The sequence below is a fragment of the Nipponia nippon genome, unplaced genomic scaffold (genome assembly GCF_047370975.1).
Source record: "Nipponia nippon isolate SJK-2023a ecotype South Korea unplaced genomic scaffold, ASM4737097v1 scaffold_3, whole genome shotgun sequence".
Lineage (NCBI taxonomy): Eukaryota > Metazoa > Chordata > Aves > Pelecaniformes > Threskiornithidae > Nipponia > Nipponia nippon.
This window is the reverse complement of record NW_028262347.1, coordinates 35340301-35364242: the sequence shown is the minus strand read 5'-3', so window position 1 is coordinate 35364242 and position 23942 is coordinate 35340301. Positions and strand designations below refer to the sequence as shown.

The following is a 23942-nucleotide window of genomic DNA, read 5'->3' as shown; positions in this document are numbered from 1 at the left end:
GAAGAGGAATGAATGAAAATACTTTAATAATCTGGGCAACTACAGGCCTGTCAATCTGACCTCAGTGCCTAATATGCACATAGTGGAATCATGATCTAATACAACTAAATACAACTAGGATGAGGAAATTTGATCTTACAATGAAGCAAATGACTTTAATGCAAGGATATACTGACTTCTCATTCTGAAATAGTTAAGGACAAGTCACAGAAATTCAAATGTAGAGAAATTTGTTCTCGTATATGCTTGCTTCTCCTTTCTTGCACTTTGTTTGTTTGTTTGTAATGGTATTTCTGTTTTTCAGAAGTCCAAAGCTATGATGCTGATTTTCATTTTAAGGCTATTTAATGTTTAAAGTGGACTCTGGTCTAACAGGCTTTAAGCATTTATTTTCACAGAGGAAGTGATGTTCTCTGTGATGATAAAAAGAGAGTTAGCAGTGTATCATGAGATACCAAAAGATTTGGCTGAAATCTCAAGGTGCTGAGAAATCATATTTTATATGTTTACTTTTATTTTATGTTTTAGCTCAGTGGTGTGTATTTATATGTATATAGGTAATTAAGGTCTGTCTGTGTTGTTTTGGGTAGCTCTGTCTTTTCAGTTGAAACTGCCTCTTTTGAAACTGATTATTAATTTAGTACTACTCTCTTCCTGAGGTTTGAAGAGGCAGAAAATGACTGTACACAAGCCCTGCTCTTGGATGCCTCTTATTCTAAAGCCTTTGCCAGAAGAGGAGCTGCCAGAGTTGCTCTTGGAAAGCTAAAAGAAGCTATGCAAGGTAGGACTTTGAATTGGCCTAAGTGTGATAGGTAAGAGATGAGTGTAAGGACTTCCTGATTTTTTTCTCTTCTAATAGCAATTAAATCAATTGCTGACTAATTGAGGTTATCAGTGCAAAAGTTAAGAATGGTGAGGTTTTGTTGTGTTTCATTGAATATGTATAAAACTTTTTGTGTTGGTATCCATGTGATGCGAAGACAGTTTTGTGTGAAATTACAGCTATTGTTGCTTATGATAAGTAACAAGAAATAGTTTGAAAAATGTGTTTAAAACTAGGTCATAATAAAAGCATTATGATGACTTACCTGCCTTTAATTATTTTAGAGCTGTGAAAGGAAAACAGAAGGTTTAAAAATTTGCCAGTTACTTTGTAACTTGTAATGTCTACAGGTTTTGTATGTTGTTTTTCACTCAGATTTTGAAGCTGTTCTGAAGTTGGAACCTGGAAATAAACAAGCAATAAATGAACTCACTAAAATAAGGAATGTATGTATAATTGTGATTTTTTTTTTTTTGTAAGCCTATAGTAATAGAATGTTTTCATTCTTTATTATGTAATTTTTAACATGTCTTACAATTATTTCTCAAACTTTTCATCTTTTGGACAATTTACGATTTTTTTTCAGGAATTAGCTGAGAAAGAACAGTGGACTCATCAAGAATATCCCGCAGTATTGATAAAAGAAACGGAAATAAAAAATATAGTGAAACTGATTGATAATCCATTACACCTGAAATCAACAGTAAGTTGTTTTTTTGTGAATTGCTTTCTATAATGATGGGGAAAATAGAGCTTGAAGTTAAAATCCGCTTCTTGGTTATTTATGTAGACTAACTTGTGGTAGATACATCCTGCCTGTGGAAAGCCCAAAATTTACAGATTCACTCGTTTGATATTTTTCAGGAACATAACTTCAGCATTTCTGTGTGTGTGTAACAGTAGCCATGGTGTAAGCATTCAGCCTACAGTACCACACACAGGAAACATGGTGTATGCGTATATCTATAAAATTAAATAGGGAGACAACCCCACAACCCTCACGTGGGTCCATAGTTAATATTGCAGTTGAGAGTAAAGGGGAGGCAGTTGAGTGTCCACATTTGATTGCAGGCTTGAGAAAGCTCTGGGTAAACTTCCCTTTTTCATCTGCTGTTTACAGTTTTTATAGCAGCTGTAGTGGTAGCAGTACATGTTGCCTACCCATGTCATATGCCGCTGTCACCTAGGTCTACTGCAAGAGCCTTGAGCCTGCATTTTTATCCATATAAACTGTAGCATAGCTGGGTATTGGTTTTCAAGAAGCGATAGTTTTGGACTATGAATTATCAGTGGTTATAGTCAGATTAATGAGTTACAAACTGCTGTGAAGACTTATGATGTGTTGTGTTAGAGTTGGACAGAGAAATCTGCCATTTCTAGAAGTCTAAATTGTTGAGTGTTTAATCGTGTGTATTTTCACCTGTATTTCTAGAGCAGTATACACTATGTTCATGTTCAGCAAATGAAATTCAAAAATAAAAGGTGATGAATTTTTTTTTTCTTCCCCCCCCGCCCCCCCAGTGGTTCTTCCTTGTAAGACCTGTGAAGGTGGTGCTAGGTGATGGTCAAAAATAACAGTGATCATGCAGAGATTAAACAAGCTGAAGCATTTTGGTTAGCATGTCCTCTAGTGGTGGAATTAATTACCTTATGACGTATGTAACTTGCTAACCAGCAGGGCTGAGTTACCAATATTTATCATCTCAAAATTTTAAGTTGAGGGTCAAGGCCTATGTTGCTGGATGGTTAACTTGTTTAGCTAAATTACAAAGCTCGACCAGGTCATCGGTCAAAATATACGGTAGTCATTGCCCGTCCAACCTTAGTAGGGGAAAAAAAATAAAACTTTTTTTTTATTGTTACTGGGAAAACAGACTGCAGATTCTGAGATCCTCTAGAGAAAGGATACACTGGTTTATGAGGGTGAAGCAATAAAATGATCATATAAGGCTTCCCATAGAATGTCATGAATTTTCCTTTTTTGCCATTTATCTTTATTGAAAGTATCTTCCATGTGCACCACCACAGATGAAACTGGTTATCATGAGGTTATTTAAAATTGAACACAGCTATTTACCTGGGGCCTGTATATACAGTGATGTTAAGGCTACACAGATGACATGAGGTATGCGTTCTGTTTAGAAGCCTTTGCGAAGAATAGCCATTGAAGAAATTGATGATGACACACCAACTAGTGATTTGCCCAGCACTGCTTCTTTAGTCAATAACTGGAGGAATTCAATGAGTGTTGAAACAACAGAGAATCTAGATCAGGATGATCAGTTGACTACAATGGACATTCCAAAAGCAAAGCACTTGAAAATAGAAGAAATCAGTGATAACTCACCATTACAGTAAGTATAAAAACTCTTTTTAAAAGGTAAATGCAGTTGAAATGTAATCTTAATTTTCATGTTTCTACATGTGATGAGATATCAAACATATTCTGGAGAATTTGAATTAAAAAGAAAATATTGAAAGAAACTTCAGTTCTTACACGTCTGCCTCTTTGATCATGTAGTGGTTGAGTCAAGTATGATCTATTTAGTGTCAGATGGAAAACTAGTCTTGTTCTTACATTGCAAATGTAAAGAAATTAATAATATTTTCCTGTATGCCATACTCTCTTCCTTGTGCACTTCATCTTCCCTAGCTGTGATTTTTATTTGTAATGTTTTAGAGAAGATGCTGAGCGAAGTTCAAACATTCTTTGCACACCAGTTGTGTGAGAGAAAAGGAGCAGATGAGAACGTCATCGCTTTTTCTGCTGCTGAGCAGGCAGCTGATAGCTTCAGGCTTGCTCAGAGTTCCCAAGTTCCACTGTGTTAGCGAGGCAAACTCAAGTCTAGCTGGCTGAGACTATGCTGAAGTATAGAAGCTACTATCCCTGCTAAGTGTTAGAACTCTACTTGTTGTCTGCTTAGGGAAGCTCTGTATGCATCGACACCATCTCATTGTGTTAATAGTAAATACTTGATATGGAATTCTGATTGAAGAATTTCTGTGAGGAACACCATCCTACACCCACCTTTTCCAGCTCAGTCAGATGGATTTAGTGTGAAGTGTTGAAGAAAAAAAGTGTATTTCTTAGTTATTTTATAACTTCTGAAAAATAAACGGACTTAACTGACAAATTATAGGACAAAAAATAGCTCCACTGTAATCAGTGTTGAAAACTGTTTGTTCATTTGACATGGTTATTGTTTTGCATCATGAAATTGCGGAAAATAGAATATTTTTTTTGCAGCTCTGTACAGTAGAAATCTGTACCATAAAATGCAGTTATTTCCAGAAACAAAATAGAGAAAGACTGAGTATATTTGTAAGTATTTGCAGATGGGTTTTTTTGGTGGGTTTTTTTTGTTTGTTTTTTAGAAAAGGTGAATCAAGTGTAAAGCTTCCATAATTTGAAGGGGTTTTTTTAGATACCTACTTGAACTAAAATGCATTATTTTTAAAAATCTTGATAGTATTTTAGATTTTTAAGGAATTAAAGGATTGCCAGTTAGGTCTCAGTGTGGGATTTCCTTAAATGTTTTCTTGATTGTGTGTTTCAAAATCTCTCTGCAGGCTTCCTGCTAGTGTAAAAGAAATCTCATCAGTGTTGCATCCATCTTTGCCTGTGAGCAAACAGAGAGAAAAAGAAATCAAAAAGTCATTTGGATCTGCTTCTCCAGTCCCCGCCATTCCTGCAAATTCTTTCCAGCTTGAGTCTGACTTCAGGAAGTTGAAAGACTGTCCGGAAAATATGTACTTGTACCTGAAGGTATGAAACATAATATTGATTGACAATGTTTGGACAGTTTCTTCAACTGACATTGAAGCAGTACAAACTTAGGTGGAGAGGGTAGCTACGTTGTGTCTTAACTGTGTACAATAGTCCCTTTCTTTAATTGCCTTAACGTGATACTAAGTAGTTTGATCCGGATTTGAGTATTTGGCCTCTTGTGCCTGACTTTTCACTTACCTCACTTTGAGTGCAGTCTCTGCATAATTGGCCTCTTCTGTCAAACATAGGTGCTGATTCTGTAAACACTTAAATACATTAGTAACAGTGTTAAATTCTAATTTTTCAAATGAATGCTTCTAGGGTAATTAGGCATAGCAGCATTCTTATCTCTTTAAACTGAAGAAATTCTTGAAACTTGTCAGTCTACTTAATGTGTACTTCTGTTTATTTTGCAACAAAAATTGCTTAGAATGCTTTTAAAACAGTTAGCAATTATCACAAAAAACAAAACACCCCAAAATTAATGCTCAACATCAAATAGGGCATGTGATTTGTTTTTTGGGGTGGTTTTTTTGCTTTCATGCATTTCAGCGTTGTCCAAGACATCCTAAAAACTCATTTCTAATTCTCATGACTCAACTGTATTTTTTTTCCTAAAAATAACACTTTTTTAATTTTTCCAAAGCAAATAGAGCCTTCACTTTATCCGAAACTGTTCCAGAAATCCTTAGATCCAGACTTGTTTAACCAGATACTGAAAATTCTACATGATTTCTACATTGAGTAAGTTTAACTCCTCCTTTTGTTTTACATTGCTTATTCCTACTCTGTTGTTTGTTTGTTTTGTTTTGTTTTTTCTCCCTAGCCCCATCCTTGGGCTTACAAAATTATTTCCAGCATGCAGCATTCCATGAGTATGATGCAATAGCTGGAATGATTCCATTGTTCTTTAAGAAATTAAACATATCTTGAAAAATCAGATAGAAAAGAGGTAGAGAAATAAATAGCCTTTATTGTATGTTGTTGAATTCAGTTCTGCTAAATAGCATCGGAAACTGAATATTAGACTGTATGAAAAAATTTTTGTTCATATTACTTGTGTATTGTGTTATCACATATAATTGCAGGATATTAGCTTTCTATATTAACTTTCTAAAGCTGAGAAATACAAAGGGTTTCATTTTTTGTGCAATGTTTATTGTGATGCACTCTGACTTTTATTTTTAATTATCTGCTAGCATTTTACAGTAGCCTGTAGGAAATGTGTATTGGAGCTAGAAGTTCGGATAAGACAGGTCCTGACAATTATTTTTGAAATTTCTATCCATGCTACCATTTGAGTCTTAAAGCTCATTTTGCCAGTCAGAGGCAGTGTGCTGCTTCTCTGAATTACTCTGCCTGAGAGCACACACTCAGAATGTTTTTAGGGTGGTTTTTTTATGGAGAAAAGCAAACTTAAATGAATGTTAGCCTTTCCCTTGGTTTCTTTAAAAGAAAATATCCATCATATTGGTGAAATATGACATCTTAAGAGATATGGTCCTACATTTGGTGGTATGGCATATAAAGGCTAGCAAGTTGAAATTGTTTGCAGTAAGGTAAAAGATATTTCTTCTGGAGGGAGACAGGGCAAGTTATGAAGGAAAAATACTATTTGTTGTTAGTTTTTGTAACAAAGACAGTGCCTGTTTACTGTTGACCAGAAGAATGTAAAACGAACACAATCTAGGAATTTTCTGTATGGATGAAAATGGTGGCAACTGTAATGTGGTGCTTTTTGCTGAGCTTTCTGTGACCACAGGTGCTACTTCCCGTCACACACGCCAATAATGCATAAAAATGGCAAGGTGTAAGCATTAAATCATACAATAGCTATTCTGTACATGAACTGTAGTCAGTGTGCATCAGTCTAGGTCGTTATGTTTCTTCACTCTTGCTCTGTATCAGAAGGATACTTGCATAAAGATTTCTGCATGTTGACTTTTTGCTTCGTGGGTGGAAGAATGAGCAGGAAAGATGAGAAAGGCAGGGAATATGAGACAGACAGAGAAGGGAGTTCCATTTGTCCTTTAATTTCTTGTTCCTGAAGTCTTTCATATTGCTTGCAGCTACTGAATCTTTCTAATCAACAGTAGTTATTTTTATATTTCTAATAATCTTTTTCAGGAAAGAGGAGCCATCGCTCATCCTTGAAATCCTCCAGAGGCTGTCTGAATTAAAAAGATTTGATATGGCGGTAATGTTTATGTCAGGCTCAGAGAAAAAAAGTAAGTAGTTCAGTAGCATCTTTTTAAACTTCATTTGTGATACTGTAGAATCTAGCAAGAAATACGTAAAATTTAGTGCTATTGTTGTTTATTCCATCTAATAATCAGTTAAGGTTAGTTAGTTGTCTAGCTTTTTGATTGTTTTAGAAGTTAATAAGAATGCCACATAATTGTTCTTAGTCTTTTGATTCCTTATTAATTGTGAAGGCTTGAAAACTACAGCTAAATCCTTTTGTTTTTATCAGTAATATCACTGCATTTTAGTCTGATAAAGTAAGCTTCACTAGCATTTCAGTTTGCAGCTGGTAATGTTACAAATCTATGAATTTGTATGAAATCTTATATCTGACATGCAAGGTATCCAAATTACACATTTTCTGCAATTTACGACCATTGCTTGGCAATCCTGACTTTACTGTTGGCAAAAAGAATGCAAATGTCTCTAAAGCACTCAGCCTGTTCATCTCTGTCCTGTTCTTGAGGCATCGCTTAGATCAGTTTGCACTTGACCTCGGCTTGAGTTCATGGTTTATATAAGTGTTTTTTGTCTCAGACATTTTCTTTATTTAGCACACCAGACACACTATGTAACAGTGAGACACTTACAAGCAGAACATTTCCCTGGGATCAAATAGTATCAAATTTACTATCTACAGTGAGTTTCACTAATAACCATTATATTTTCAAAATTTTGGTATGTGAATCTCCTTAAAATAAAATTCCTTGTTTGACTTACTGAAGTGCAAGTAAATTCCACTTATGAATTGCATTCACGCCTTTAACCTGATATAAGCTTTATCTGCCATCTGGCATTAACTTTTATCTTCTGCATTTAATGGCATAGTGCCAAGATAGTAAACAAAATAAAAGCTGTCTGTTCATGTTGTCAGAATTATATACCTGTTTGAGGAAATGTTGTTAGGCAGCTCCTGGGCATCAAAACAAAGTGAGAGCTTCCCTTTGCCACTTTTTCCCATCCTCTCAGTAGTTCTAAAAATTTACTTGTATTTCAGCTATATAATCCAACCCTTACTCTCAACTGAGGAACGAGTTGGACTAATTTACTTTGAGTGTGAATCACAAAAATAACAGTTTATGTTGGGATTTTCTTTTACAGTTACACAGGTATTGTTCAATCATGTGAACCACATGGGATTGAAAGATATTTCTGTTGAAGAATTAGAGAAGAAATACAGCATTTTCTCTTAGTGAGATGACTGACGTGTAAATTTCTGTTTCTGCATTTCTTTCATATGGAAATCAGCTGAAGAAGCCCATAAAGACTGGAATTTTGTTGCTTTTGTATAAGTAATGAAACTCTTAAACTTGGTTTAGCCAAATGGCAAGTGCCTGAAGAGATAATTATCTAGTTCTGCAGGTACCTTTGCTTTCCAGCACCTGAAACAATACAGATCTACATTGTCTTCAGTGGAATCTGCTTAAAAACCAATTGGGCAGATTGGCATTAAGGATTTGGACTGTAGATAGAGATCTTTATTAAAAGGAAAAAAAAATATTTATAAATATGTCTTTGGTAAGAATCAAATGGTGTATATTACAAATGTGCATGTTTTTTATTTTAGAAAATAAACAATGTTGAATTGAGGATAATAATTTTTAAGGATTTTTTTTTTTTATTAAGGTGCATAAATCATTCTTCTCTAAGGATACACCACATCAGAACATGTAATGTGCAAAGCGAACCTGAGGTATGCTGGCCAAAAAATTCCAGAGTTCTTTTACTTGAATTTACCCAAAAGTGAGTTTTAGCATTGATAACTGAGATACTCTTGTGAACCTCAGCTGTAATTACAGAGTAGAAGAAAGCCAAATACTGTAGAATTAAACTAAAAGTATAGGGAAAAATACTTTTTGTCTTCTTTGGAGAGTACTTTTAAAATAATCTGATGAAACTTATCTCTTGGGTCAGTTGTTCCTTAACCAGGTAAAGCCCTTAAGAAGCCTCAGGAAGCCAAGCAGAATACTTTTCCAGTACAAACAAGACAAAGGCATGAAATCACCTGAAATTCTTAGATGAGCTAAGAAATAGCATTAGGCATAATAAACTATTCATACTGTTCACGTGACCAGAAGAAGGAAATAACAGCACTTGTCAAGCATACTGTAAGATTTAAGAGTAGTATCCAGGTAGTGGCATCTAGAAATTTGGCTGTCTCTCTAGGCTTGACCACTATCTTTCATCCTGCTGATACTAATACTCTGTCAGTTTCCTTTCATCCTGATTCAACCCTTGTGCTTTACTGATTCTTCTCTGACTATGGAAGCCTTCTGACATTAATGCTTTTGTTTTGGTAGTTGTTCCTTTTTTCAGATGAATGATTAAACAGCTATAGCATTCAAAAAGACTTCAAACTTCCAAGATGGATTAATAGAAGATAACATTCATACCTTTTCCTATGTAGTCAGTATTAGAAAACTAATTTTAAAATATTTGCAGCTGCGGAGTGTCCTAGTTCAGATATAATCCAGTTAAAAAAAAAAAAAGTAACTGAGCTACATCCTTGGGCTGGGCAGCAACTGACATGAATGGAGCACTAGATCCCTCAGGTACCTTCCAATTAGCCCTGGAACTGAGCGCTAGGAGAATAGCCAGTGTTATTGGGGAAATGGAAGAGCCTTTATATAACACTGCTTGCAGCTTACTTTCAATATGAACTGTTATTACTAGGTGTGTCCCAAGTTACTCGATAACTGGCTATTTCTTCCCCTTGTTGTAAAGCACTTCTGATAACGTATCAGGGATACTGCTGTAACTAATAGAAGTTGGGGGGGAGTAGTTACCAAAATAATTTTATACACCTTTGTAGATACGGTGTACCATCTTATGGACTGTTACGAGTTGTTCAGTGTAGAACAGAGGTGTATGCCTGACTAGGTTATACTAACAGAGCGTTTGGTACATTCTCAGAAGCTGCTTATTGAAGGCTGTTGGATGAAAACAGGTGATTGTAATATGGATCCTTGGCAGTAAAGGTAAGATGATAGCAGAAGGATTTGAAAACTGTAGGCCAGGAGGCACCTACAACTCTGCTTCATCCAGTCTGCTATGCTTTTAATGAGAATAAGCTGCTATATTTGGGTTCTGGTCCCACTCCTGCTTCTACAGAGATTTCTGTTCAGGATTTGTATGTGGTAAGGAGGGCTGATTGAAAGGAAGCTGTTCGAGCTTGTAGAATTTAGTGGGGTGGGTGGGTGGACCTGATTCATGTTGCTACTGAACGTAGGCCACCAAGATTTGCAAGTGGTATGCTACCGTAGCCTTTTGCTGGTATTTCTAAATGCAACATCTGATGATGACTTGCTACGTCCCTGAGGTTACTTTTCAGTGCATAGAAAACAATGCAAGATGGAGAAGAGAACACAGGCATTCAGAGAACTGCAAGCTTCACTTGTTCCAGGAGATGGCAGTGTTTTTCCCTTCTAAAGTGTTAACATTGCCAAATCTCTGAATAGAAGAGTTTAATGAAACATGGAGAAGATTCATAGATCTGAAGTAACTCAGGAATTCTTTTTGGGGAAAGAAGGGGAATTTTTTTTTTTTTAATCCAACACCTTCTCAATGGTTCTACCGCTATTGTGTCAGGGGGAAAAAATCTAAGGTAAATAGTGTGAGGCAATTAAACGGCGTGGAATACTTTATAGCCCTTTGCTATGTTATGGCATTCAGGGTGTCAAAAATCTGAGTTCATGTTTGCTGCAGTGACTGATTCAGACTTGAGTTTTGAATGATGCCTTTACTTTTCAGAATTAAAGGTTTTATTTTTCTAGACAACTTTTTAACTAGCCAAGATCATTTTTTAATTTGTATGTTGTCCTCCAATAGATCTGGGATACACTCAAATTCCATATTGTCTATTGATTTCAACACGTAGGTTGTTAGATTATCAATGGAACTAATCCTAGGACATACATCTGCAGAACATCCTTACAGCTTTCTGTTTTGACAGTAGGCTGTGATTTTATTTTTTTTTCCTTTCTGAGAACTCTAGCTAGCTCTGCATTCATACTGCAATAATTTCATCTGAGCTGTGTTTGTCTTGCTTATAAGAATGTCCTGTGATAGTCAGATGTCAAGATAAAGATACTTCACCTACTGCTTTTTCATTACACTACTGTGGAAGAAAGGATTTTAACATAACTTGGTTTTGGCCAACTTGTGTCAGTTACTGTGGAAAGCATAAATGAGTATAGTTTGAGTACTTGTTCCAAAATATTTTTCAGAATTAAAAATTAATGGTCTTGACTCTGGTCAAGAAGTTTTTGCTGCTTCTCTTCTTTCTGTCAATTCTTAAATAATCTGTCCTTGATTCTATTACTTATATAAGTAATAAGGGAACTGCCAGATCTCCTGTACCCTTTTCCACCCTTAGATTTTTCTCCCATGAAACGTTACTGAGCAGTGTTAGAACAGAGGAAGAAATAGAAGACTAAGTGCATAAAGCTTTCAAAGTTGCATTTAGGTGCTGTGATGTCTAGGCAGCTTGAGATTGCTCTACTGTCAGTATTAAAAACTAAGAATTTGGGGCATTAAATATACATCCTCTTTTCTCCTCCGCCTATGTCCCATCTGATGGCAACTGTAAGCCAAGGAGGCTGTGCCAGTCTTCTGCCACTAGGGTGGTTTGGTTTTTTTTTCCTTTGAGCAAATTAGTGCTTTTCTATTAATAGCAAGAAGGGCTTTACTAAAAGCATAGGGCTGCACGTCTGTTGACTTTCACTTCTCCCCAGATAAGATTCACTGTGTAGCTTTTCTTTCATAGCAGCCATCAATCACACTGTATTTTTCTTTCTTGGATCTTACAGAGCCAGTGATGCTCTGAACTGCATTGTATCACTGCTGCCTTTGCATGACGCTTTAGTAACTTCCTTAAGGTATATTTCTAAGAGTTGTGTTATTCAGAGGACAAAATTACCCTGCAAGATCCCTTGTTATTGATTATCCTTGAGAGAGCAGGAAGTTCCTGACCTCTCAGGAACACATCCTGAGTTTGAATCTAGTCTTCATTTAATATTGGCAGGTGCAAGTCTGCCAAATGACCTGGAATTGCATTAGCAATTAATCTGACCTTATCTGCTTTGCTGGTTAGGCTTAGGGAAAATAAAACTTTTGGAATAAAAGGTGAAATTGTATTTTTCAGTGTTGTCACATCTCTTAAGTATGCAGTTCAGCCTGATTGCAGCAGTGAAGCTGTGTGGGTTTTATACATCTGTCTCTTCCTTTTTCTTTGTACGATTTCACATGAACCATTTGTATCAGATCTTTCTTATTACATCTGTCACCATGTGCCAATTCCCTCTCTCTGAATTTCAGTCTTCCTTTTTGCTGTGCCCTTTCTGTTTTCCATCAGGTTCAAAACACTGTATTCTCCACTGCCTTCCATCTCCTGTCATTAGTTGCAAGCAGCTCAGCCTCTAAAAGTGTCATTTGAAGGCTCCTTTTAGTTTTTGAAAAATTTCTGCTCAAGACTCTTTGTTTCTGAATGGTCCTTCCAACATCTCTGATTCTTCAGGCTCCATTTTGTAGGAATATTCCACTCTAATGTTTGGCTTTATAAACTGAAGCAAGTACAGCATAGAAACAAAGGGAATTCCTTTTTTTTTTTTTTTCTTCTTTTTTCTCCTTGCTTCCTATTCAAGTGGTTGCTGAGTTCAGTTGTGGTTGGATACACTGGAATCTTTTGCTTTCTTAATAGTAGCAGAAAGTAGTGTTTGCTTTCCAGACTTCATCTTCAAACTTCAGACTTTCCAGTTTCTCTTCTGGCAGTTGTTACAGTAATAAAGTTTAAGGTGACAGGGTAAAAGATAAATTTGATTCCTTGTTCCTTCATACCAAGTAAGTCTACGTGGGTTTTAAAGCAAGAAATGTACCATTAGGCACAAATACTGATTACGTTATCCAGTAACTGAGTATACAAAAGTTTTCCTTGTCCTGATGCTTGATGAGATAGGACAGATTAATGTTCTGTATAAACTATTAAAGTCCTGTTTTGTGGCTACATACTTGGACAGGTCTGCCACAGAGATGAGCAGCAGATCACAGTCTTAAGTGAGGAAACCCACAAAAAAACCCCCAAAACCCAAAAACAAACAAACAAACAAAAAAACCCAAAAGCAAAAACCAAAAAACAAACAAATCCAGATTTTTTGCTTTTGTATGTATTACAGGAATGACTGCTTGTACTTCAGGTTGCAAGGGCATGTACTCAGAGGCAGCTTCCTACCTAAAGAATCAGCAGTCTGAACAAATATCACCAAAAAGCAGAGAAGGATTAAATGGTTGATTTGTCTGGCTGTGATTGTGAAGGAAGAATAGTATCTGACTCCTTAAGTCTAAATCTGGTGTCTTTCTGGCTACACTAGGCTGAGTACTCAGTTTGACAAGTGGTGCTTGAACTTGGTTTATAATGAATTGCTATCACTTTTGGAAAAATCAGGAACACTTTGCTGACTTCAGAAAAGTGTGCTCTGGAGTCTTGGGAAGTGGAAATGCTGCCAACTTTTTCTAAAATAGTCTGAAGTTCAGATTGTTGAAATAAGAAGTAATGAGCTACTGCTGTACGCTGAAGCGTGTATGTAACACCATATCGTGCATGAGCCTTGAGGACTCCAATTCTGTCCTTGGTGTTAAGATTTCTTTGCATTTTGTGATTGGATTCTGGTGGTTGTGAAAATTAGCAAGACTATTACAGGATTACGTCTTATTAAATACAGTATTTAAGTGAAAATGTGTGGTGTTTTCAACAGATGGGTAAAAAACATTTTAGGGAATATTTTCTGTACAATCTGTAACAAAGAAAGGACATGAAATACATACTAAGAATTTGCCAGATCTCCGAGATTTTCTTCTGCTTCATGTTTTATTCTTCTGTGGACAAGCTTGTCTGATTGATTGGTAAAGCTGGCATCTCTCACCCCAAAATCTGCAAGCATTAATTGAGCTTAAGCAGAACATCATCTTTGTTTAAATATTTATTATCCCTAGACTTTAAAATTAAGAGAGAGAAGTAGTTTCACTCCTTGCACTGGTTTGCAACTGTCAAGCTTTGGCTTGATCTTCTGACCTTGAGAGAGCCCTTGTCCTGTGTCCCACTCTCAGTTGCACTTGAAACACTGCTGCGAGTGACTCGATGCTGCCTGAAAATGGGTACAGACCACAGCAAATAGGGTCTTACATGGCTGGAGCCTTTTTGAGGAGCTGAGGAACAACCCCTACTTCATTTCTGTCTTAAATTTCAAAGATGATATCTGGATAAAACAGATGCTTTGCAGCTTGATTAACTGTTTGCCTGCTTTGTTCAAACTGTAACTGCGTTGTGTGTTTTGGAAGTCCCTGGGGCTCCACTTTCTGGTTGTCCTCCTGGCTTTCACAGAGCCCCAGGTGAGGCAGACACCCTGTGGGTCTTGTACAGGGACTTGTATCAGCGACTTGGGGTCACTGGCTTATGCTGGCATGAAGTCCTTCCTCCAGGGGGTTGCAGTCTAAATAGACAATGTGTAGCATAGTCTTTCCACTGTTGGAGATGTGGGACTGAATGCCTGGAGAGGCTGAGGAGAGACTTCCCTTTTTGCAGTAAAACCCTTTCAGTGGGTGGTCTGACCTGACTTGATGATTTTCCCTGAAAGGGAATAGGAAGGACTCAGCTGCCCAGCTGAGAGGGACGAGAGATACATCTCTCTGGGCTGTGACAGAGACGGGGCCATCAGCTGGCACATCACGTCATCTGGGATGCAGAGGAGGATGTGTTTTATCAGTGGGAGTGCCAGCTCGTTCCCAGTATAATGCAGGAACTCAGTGACTGGGGGGTGAAGAACAGGAGACATGAATTTCCATTTCAAAGGACTCAAAATCAGTGTATTCTTTTAGACTTTCAATATTTCAATCTCAATTTCAATATTCAGTGTTTTCAACATTTCTCTCCACTTCAGTAAAATCTAAACATTAATGAATATTTTTAACATGAGATTTGTAGAAGCTAGGAACAGAACAAACCCAACTAGCCCTTTTGAGCCCTAGGTTTGTTTTAGTAACTTCAGCTAGCTTCCCTTTCTCAGAATTACATTGTGTCCTTGTCTTTGTCCTTTCATGCTTTTGTCTGTCACGTACTGGGTTTATGTGAAGCCAGCTGTACTAAGGACGGATTCCTGTGGTCAGTGTTCCCATTATCAGATTTTGTCAGAACAGCTCTGCTGGTTCAGAAGCGAAGAAGAAATTTGGCTTGATCAGGATACCCACGTGCTGCATATAAAACACCCAGAGAGCCTTCAGCTCTATTCCTACCTGGTCTGTGCTGATAGAAACAGGAAGCCACTGTACCATGCTGCCAGAGCTCCAGTCTCAAGTAATTTCATAAGGCTTCTTTCTCCAGCTACAGTAATGTCAATGCAAAATAACATTATAGGGATCAGCTGCTGTGTTCAGAGACTGACTAGGGGTCTTGTTTGTTCCTGTTCAGCTACCTGGGGTAACAATATAGGGCTCTTAAGACTCTCAAATCTTAAAGCTTGATAAAGGAAGTTTGTTTATCATCCCCAGTTGCCTAATGCATAAAACAGAGCTTGTTCTAATCTTCATTCCTTCCCTGCCCCACTCAGGCTGATGCTTGCCATCTTTCAGCCTGCCTGTGCTCTCTGTCATTGCCAGTTCCTGGCTGAATATAGCTTATGTGTTTGTCGGAGCAAGGGGGACATTTTGAATGGCTTGAATGAAATCAGAACAATAGACCAAAGCAACATTTTCAGGTGCCTCAATGTATTTGACCTCTGTGTGTGCAGGATTTCCTGAGGTACAGTACTGCACACTGACAAATTTCAAAACTTAACAAGATGGCTATTTCCAAACTGATGAACATCTGTTGGGAGGTTGCCAAAGACACAAGTGACAATTAGATGCCCATATGCCTCTGAATCTCAGGAAAAAACAGCTGCATTATACAGCCTATGGGAGCTGTGCTAGGTCCGGCTTTACTGTAGACCACAGGGACACTTGGACTAATCAGTGCTTGGGAAAAGAAGGGAAGCCAGGCAATGAAGTGAGGGATGAGACCAAGCCCTGCCATTGTTAATCTCCCATGATTATAATAAATTGTCTGGTGTTAAGAATTGCCCCACTTCTGTGCATAGCCCCGTGCATCAGGCAAGTTCCTTCCTAGAAATTACTTGTCATCCCCTAAGTTCAAGATTTGGAATTTTTTTTTGTTTTCAACTTTATTGGTAAGATACAGCTGTGCTGTTTTATCCTTCTGCTCAGGCTTTTGCTCCTTCAACTGTTAGGTTCATGAAGGAGCAAAGCACGTTTGATTAGTTTGAAAGTCGTGGAAAATTGAGAAGACACCATGACAGAAGGTGTCTCAACAGAAATTGACTGTGTTGCTGTGCTAACTATAAAACCATTCTCAAAGAGTTAATCTGCAAATGTTGATAGTTTGTTGTTGTTTAGTTTTTTGTGTGTGGTTTTTTTTGTTTTTTTTATTGAAAGCATTCCACCTCAGTGTCTCAGGACAAAAATTATTAGAAGAGCTTCCATATGCCATCTATGACTTGAGACATTTAGAACTTGATTTCCCTCAGGAAATATTTTTCAGATAATTCTGACTGAAGATAGACTGGTATGTGACGACTTTGTGTTTCTTTCTAGATTCTTGTAATTACTTTCTTCCCTGGAGAAAAGAGAAATAATATTTCCAATAAATACTTTCTTTCCCATAATCAGTCATCTTTTTTAGCCTGTCCCTTCTTCCATCACCTGTATGCTGCCTTTCTCCACTGGACCTCTGCCATGAGTCTCCTGCTTAGCCAAGCCATTTCCTGATACACCCACCTGTCTTCCAGAATAACAAAGTGGGCCTCACCTGTGTTTGGAGGGTGCTATCCTTCAAGGCTTGCCAGCTCTCCTGAGCATCTTTCAGAGCTGCCCCATGGGATTCACCTGCCAATTCCCTGAACAAGAGGCAGTCTGCTCGCCTGGAGTCCAGGGTCTGTGCTGTGCTCCTTCCTCTTTCCCCACAGGATCTTGGACCCCACTATTGCATGGTCACTACAGCTGTGGCTGCCACTGACTATCACAACCCCAGCCAGCTCTTCCTTGTCGCTGAATAGCAGATGCTGGAGAGCGTTGCCCCTGGTTAGCCCACCCAGTACCTGTATAGAATCATAGAACTGTTAAGGTTGGAAAGGACCTCTGAGATCATTGAGTCCAATCTGTTAACCTAACTCCCTGGTCTACCTCTAAACCATGTCCCTAAAGAAGTTCTCCCTGACACCTCCAGAAATCTTCTTCAACACTTGTGCCCTGCTGTGTTACCCTTCCAGCAGATGAAAGGAGGTTAAAGTGTCCCAAAGAACAAGGGTCCGTGATACAGAGGCTTGAGTTGTTTAAAGAAGTCTTTGTGTTTGCCCTCACCCTGGTCAGGTGAGGTGGCACCCTCCCATTGTGATGCCACCCTCACCAGTCTCTCCTGATCCTGACCCATGAGCCTACACCCAGCCCATCACCCGTCCCATGGAAATGCTCTGCACCTCTGAGCTATTGCTTCACACAGAGGGCATCTCCCCTCCTTCTCTTCACTGCCTGTCTTACTTGCAGAGCTGATATCCACCCGTGCAGGTGGTCACAGCAGCTCTCCTGTCCTGCAGTGACACCACAGCCCTGTGACCTCACAGGAGTGCTCATCCCTCCTGGTTATTTCCCAGGCCGTGCACATGTGTGCACTTGCATGATAGATGAGGGATGCTTCCTTTCCCCCTCTTCCTGATGTCTCTTGTTCTCACCACCCTACACACTTACCTTTCTTAAGCACGTCAAATTTGACACTGGGCTTGGTTTTAAAAAAATATAAAATTAGTTTCCTTATACAGACCTCAAGCGTTTGTTTAGGTGCAAGCCCAAATTTAAGTCTCTCCAGGTCAAGTTCCTTGCCTAGGCTGCTGGCACTCAGAAAGATAAAACAAGATCAAAACTTTCCCAAAGCGAGGACTGGGGCAGGGTGTCAAGCTGATGTGAAGCTTCTGTCATGTCACCGTGCCTGTACCCCTCACTCATGTCCTGTCACTGCTGTCTAAGAAACAAATTGTCAGCGTGTGAAATTGCAATGCAATGGTGGAGCTGGATTCTCTGCTGTACATGGGAGGTGGAGTATCGAGGCTTTCAGTGATAATTAGGAAGACTGTTGACCAAGTGTAAAGGTGAGACTGTCTTCATTGGCAGGAGAACGTACACATATTTTCTCCTGATGGGGAAGGCATCTCTCTGCAGGAGAGGCGGGGCAGAGGGAGGTGTGCTGAACCTCTCAGTGGGGCAGGAGGTTCTCGTAGGAGCCAGATGAAAACTGAGAATTAGGAGGGAAAAACCTCAGAGCAACTTTTGGGCTCATGTTATAGCTAAGAGTGCCACTCATTGAATATCGTATTTGATTAAATTTGCATGAAATATCCTTTTCACTTCCTGATTATAGAGCTGGCATAATGATTCAAGAATATCCACAGACTATTTATGAAGTGAATTTTGTGAAGGGAAAGCTACAAACTCTATTTGATTTGTTTAATTTATTTGACATGCTTTGAGCCTGACCCAGCTTGGGGGCAAAGAAATGCTGGCAGGGAAAGAGAGCACAAGGCCTTTATCTTCACTGAACTATTTCTGCTAGCAAAGAAAACCTTTGGCTCTTCAATTATTTCAATCCCAGCCTGATGTTTGTTTCCTATCACCCAGTCCTGGATCATCTGACTTGTCATACAGGATCATGGTTTCTTTTTCCTCTTCAACCTAATGCTAAAAATGAGAGCCTTAATTCTGCTCCTTATCTGACAACCTACCAACAAGGTGTGTTTTGACAAGAAATTTTGGAACTGCACAGAATTGCCATAAAATCCAATACTGGGGGGAAATGATCACCCCTGACAGCTAGGGCACAAACTGGAAATAGGTCTTCCAGGCTAACATGTCTTGGGACATCACTGTTGCTATTAAAGAGTAGCACAAGACAGTTAAGCACACGGGGAGAGTGAACGCCAGCATAAACAGATAGATAGGAAGAGACAGTAGTGGCCAACCCTTGGCTCATGGACAGGTTTTCTTCCCTGAAATGACTCGCTGGCACTATTCAGCAAGTCCAAGGAAATAAAAAAAGTTAGAAGAGAGCCACAACCTTCTGCTCCAACAGGAAGAGCAAAGTTTGCCACAACTCCTTGCTGTTTCTGCCCTGATTTATCATAGAATCATTGAGATGCCACAACAGCTGATGCAGATTTCTTCTGATTACTGATTCATTCTCAGAAGATGTAAAGCGTGTGTGTTGATTAACGGATAAATAGGATGCACTGTCTGTCCTGAGCCTACTGGGTCATCCTTGTACACAATCATGGAAACAACGCTCTTTCTTAACAGAGTACGAGTAGAATTGCAAAGTCAAGCACTCAAAAGGCCCAAAATGGCAGTCATGCCCAAAGTGGTACTTAGCCTTTATTCAGCCCATTTGTGAATTTTTCATACCATGGTATAATTTTTAATTATATGCTACACCCAATTTCTTACCTTCTAGCAGCAAGGCTCAGAATGCGTTTATCCTCCTGTAGTCAATGGATTCTTTGAAAAACTACAGCTTTTTTCCAGGAAGATTTTTGGTGCCTGTATTTAGCTGTCGAGAGGGCAACCTGTCACTTCTGCAGCACAGTTCATGCTTTTAAGCTTTTCATAATACAATTGTGCAAAAAAATCTAACAATGAGTTGCAGCCACAGGGAGGAAAGTGAAATGAGACTAGTGGCTCTTGTTCAGATGGTTGTTAAAAATTTCACGATAGCATTGATGACACCCATACACACAGTTACTCTGTTCTCCCTATTGAAGTACTCTTCTGTTTCCTGGCTGTATGGCACCAGAGAGGCACCTATATGACAGACAGACATATCTGTGTGTGTGCTGGTTCAGCTGGGCTTCACGCCTCATAGTATTTGCTTTACGTTGGACGGACTGGGAATGAAAAATCACTATAAAACCTAGAGCATCAATGTATTTTTTATTAATTTTTTGAATGCTTTGCTCTTATAGACTTATATTGTTTTTCTTCCAGTTCATTTTTGTTGTTCCTACTCCTCTAATTTTCCTTCCTACTTTTCTTTTATTCATAAGTGCTAATTAACTGTGCCTACGAGCTGTAACACTTTCCTAATGAACAAGCCATAGGCTTTGTGAAAATACCTCAAAAGACATGGAAAGAACCGCTTCCAGCTGAGCCAAACCCAGCACATCTCCTCATGCCGGCCAGACAGGGAGAGAGCAGCTCCGTTTAACAGCCTTTTGGAGAGCTGTCGACGCTGCGCAATTAAAAGAAAGCCTGCAAGCAGCAAGAGCATCGGTGCTCAGCGGTGGCAGCAGTGAGGGGGTGAGTGCCTTGCTGTGAGCTACACAGGCGAGAGCGTGCCAGGAGGAGAAGCACTTCCCGGGAGTCTGCTGATGCTGCGCCAACTCCGACTCACGACCTCGTCCTCTGACCTTGCCTGAAAATACACCACATTCAAGAAAAAAGAAAAATGTCTGAGGACAAAGTGAAAGGAAAATGATGCAGGGAAGAGCCAGCTCAACAGGAATATGTGGAGTTAGTGTAATTGGAGGTGCATGGGAGTGCCTTCAGATGAGGGAGACTTTAAATGGAGAGGAAGGATTAGTCCTTTCTGGGAAAAGGCAAAATGGGTTGATTTACTGCCTCCATACTAGCAGCAAGTGACGTGGGTCTGTATTTCCATCCCTTCTTTTGCAGGCAGAGTCAAAAACAAAATAGCTCTTCAGAGCTTTTACATTCTGCAACATAAGAGCCAAAAAATGGCACTGGGAAGAAATCATCTGATTCACCCTGTTTCCTTATTTTTTATGCATTTTTGATCAAAGGTCCCATGTGGGACTGTCTTTACAGTGTTAGCATAAATACAAGTAATGGGAAAGAGAGAATAGAAATGGACTTCCATTTGGAGAAATTAAAATTTTTTAATATAATACCAAATGAAATTGTTGTTATGAATCATTGTGTATCAGAAAAAAGAAAGGATGTTTGATTTGCAGAAGTTCCTGCTTATCATTCAGGGCAAATGAAGCAAATGCAGTTTTATTGCATGAAGGAACAATCTTCAACTGGCTTGAAGTATTATGCACTCCATTTAGCCCAGAGGCTAAATGAGACATGCAGCAAGAATGAATGTTATGTAAAATAGGCATGGGTTGAGTGAAAACTGCAAGAATGAAGCTGCATGGGGCTGAAAAATGCCTTTCCTAAATTTCTCCATTTCTTCTATTTTGCCCACAGAACAGGACCTGGAAAAAACCCAGAAACAGCATCTCTCAGGCTGAGCTCGCTCTTCTGTATGGAGAGCAGTGGCTGTACCGTGCAGGAGCACGGAGGGAATGGAAGAGCTGGGATATAAAGGAGAACAGGACGCCCTCTTTGGCTGTCAGACCAGTGTCTGACTTTTTGTACCCCTGCTTGTTGAAATCACAGCAATTCTTCCTCTGGAAAGGCGAGTTTGTTAAACACAAAGAGTGAATGAAAAACATTGCTTTCAGGCAGAGAGCTGTATGCCACACATTCCCCTCACCAGCTGAGAGTATCCAATAACATATGCAACACACATATTTCCCTTCTGTGGTTTCAAAATCGTTTTTCCTCAGTTAAATTCACCTTGTGAAAACATGACAGATGTGAATCTTTTATGATTCTTCGGTGCTTCTTTGGACTTTACACTACAGTCCCATTCACGACACGAAGCAAAACAAGGTTAGAGCAACACTGATTTTTCCCATAATGCTCTTTTATCTGTGAACATAAATGGAAGAAAAGCAAAGCAATAAATAGCTTTACAGAATAGCTTCCACCAAAGGGGTCTTGATGCCAAAGAAAAAAAGAAAGACGATGTTAAGAGTGTGTGATCACACCAAAAAGCACACTCTGACTTTCTGTTTGATTGATAGGCTGTGCTACAAAGCCAGCATTAAACCTGATTTAGAAAAGAAACACACAGGGAGGAATATCTAGTCAGAATAACCTGACTGCCAGCCTCATGATTACATTTGTAGCCTGTAATTTTTTTCTAAATAATCTTTAAGAACAAGAAATATACAAAAAGCATTATTAAAAAAAAAAAGGAAAAAAAGCACCCATGTAAAAACTGGCATAGCGAAAACAGCAACAAAAATAATAAAAGTAAATCAGACTGGGCACAATGCAGTGTGCCCAAAAGTCCAAGCTTTGAAAGTAAATTAGGATAAAAACAAAGTCTGGCTTTTTCCTTTTCAAACTGTTCTACACTCAGCCTTCTCGACTTGTACAACTTGCACTTGTGAGCACAACTATTGCTATTTTACTTTCTTATTTAAGAGAGCTTTTTATCCTAAGGCATTAAAATTCCAATATTCCTGCTGGAATCTCTCAAGTCATTTAATAGTTCTGTGGTTTGATTATTGAAATGATTGCAATCTATATTCAGTGAGTGCAGCAGCATGTTGGTGATTTGAAGGGTGTGATACATGCGTATTCCTAGCAGCAGAGGAAACATAAACAGTCATCAGTCATGTTGGCTCTTCCACATAAAACAATGATGGCGAGAGAGGTTTTTTGGAGGTCTAACAACTGAAAGAGGATTTGGGACCCAAATAACTGTATCAGATCCTCTTCTTCTCTTCCCCCCTACAAGGTAAGGTTTCTTCAGCACATCAATTTCTGCTACTGAATTTTCAGTCATCTTAAGTTCCTCACAGTGCGTACATTCAGACCACTAAAACCTGGGCAGGATGGAGTTGCACAACACTTATGTGATGCTGAAACCAGTTTGGGATATTTCTTTATCATCTCCCCTACCAATAGAGCCTGATCCTTTAGTTTAACCATACCCCAAGGGAAAACTTGATGCCCCTATGCACTCCCTAAGATCACACTGGATGGCATCGAAATGGGAAATCCTGGTTCAAGTTCCTTTCTCCTTCCTTATAGCACAAATCAGTGCCCTAGAACATCCTGGGACAATGGGTCCTAAATCCCTCTGAAAATTCCACTTTGCATTACCTAATTAGAGGTCATGTTTTACGATAAAATTCCTGGTTTATATTAAAATGGGAAATGAAATGCCCCAAATCTCCTCTTTACCATTTGGTAAAAGGAATTCCTCTTACTCACATTTTTGCCATACAAAGGGCAGCACCTTCAATAGGCAGTACTGTTGGAGACATGTTTCTCCTCCTGCCACCTGAAGATTACTATACAGTCTGGTGGGGTACAGCAGAAAAGTGTAAACTTGGGCAGATGGAAAACCTGAATTCAGCTTTATACCATCCCCGGTATGTTTGCCCTGACTTGGCTTATTTACTATGTCAAACAGAAGATGTCCTACCCTGACATCTTTTTAGAATGAGAAAGAACCCCTATAAAGGTGTTTTAAAGGCACTGAGCATTAGCAGGAAACTATTGATTGTAAATCCCAGGCAGAGACAGGAATCACAACCAAGTGAAGTGTTAGGTGGTGCTGTCTTCAAGGAAGTGGAGCTTAAGATGTGTCTTTTTCTACACTTTTTAATAATTGTTTGAGAAGTTTCTCTTCTCTTGCTGCCCAGACAGGACACAGACACATACACTCATCTAATAGACAACACAGAAAATACTGTCTGCATGGGGAAATTGTGCATTACAATTAAGATTTACAAGAAGATAGGACTACCAGTCACCTCAAGCACTTGCAGGGCATGGATCATTGTCTATTTTGAAAAGATGTGGAACAACATGGTAGAATACAAAGATACAAAACTTGATCTCTCTCCAGCTGCTGAGAACAAGTTTCATAACTAGTTCATAACTGCATAAATATTGTATTGATTGCTACAGCAGCAGTCTCCGGCACGTGGACCACGTATCATGTGTAAAGTCCTGTGCTAAAACTGAGGCTCCTGATGGAAAACAAACCATGATGTTATCTGCAGAACATCCCCTTGCCCAATATTAGCTGTACCTGCAGCAGCTGATCTTGGTGTGCATGCTGGCTTTCTGGCTTGGGTGTGTATCACACTTTCTTTTCCTCCCATCTCACTCCTTCCTCCTGTGGAAATAAAACCCAGATTCAGAGGAAAA

General features: G+C 38.9%; 1 protein-coding gene across 2 annotated transcripts in view; it reads left to right on the top strand.

The window, feature by feature from the left end:
- The window catches only part of RPAP3 (RNA polymerase II associated protein 3), a 31026-nt gene extending 10192 nt beyond the window's left edge, over nt 1-20834 (top strand). Inside the window, exons 10-19 of one of the 2 annotated variants that reach the window (XR_015706348.1) lie at nt 660-781; nt 1199-1269; nt 1410-1526; nt 2966-3177; nt 4394-4589; nt 5239-5336; nt 6720-6820; nt 8463-8529; nt 9750-9814; nt 19967-20834. Coding sequence is in view for 1 of the 2 variants with exons in the window: in XM_087764779.1 (XP_087620905.1) it covers nt 660-781; nt 1199-1269; nt 1410-1526; nt 2966-3177; nt 4394-4589; nt 5239-5336; nt 6720-6820; nt 7938-8029 (1009 nt within the window). In the remaining variant the exon portion in view is untranslated. Of the gene's footprint in view, nt 1-659; nt 782-1198; nt 1270-1409; nt 1527-2965; nt 3178-4393; nt 4590-5238; nt 5337-6719; nt 6821-7937; nt 8426-8462; nt 8530-9749; nt 9815-19966 lie in introns of those variants that run through there. The other variant, XM_087764779.1, reaches the window with a different exon arrangement.
- The last annotated feature ends 3108 nt before the right edge of the window (nt 20835-23942 follow it).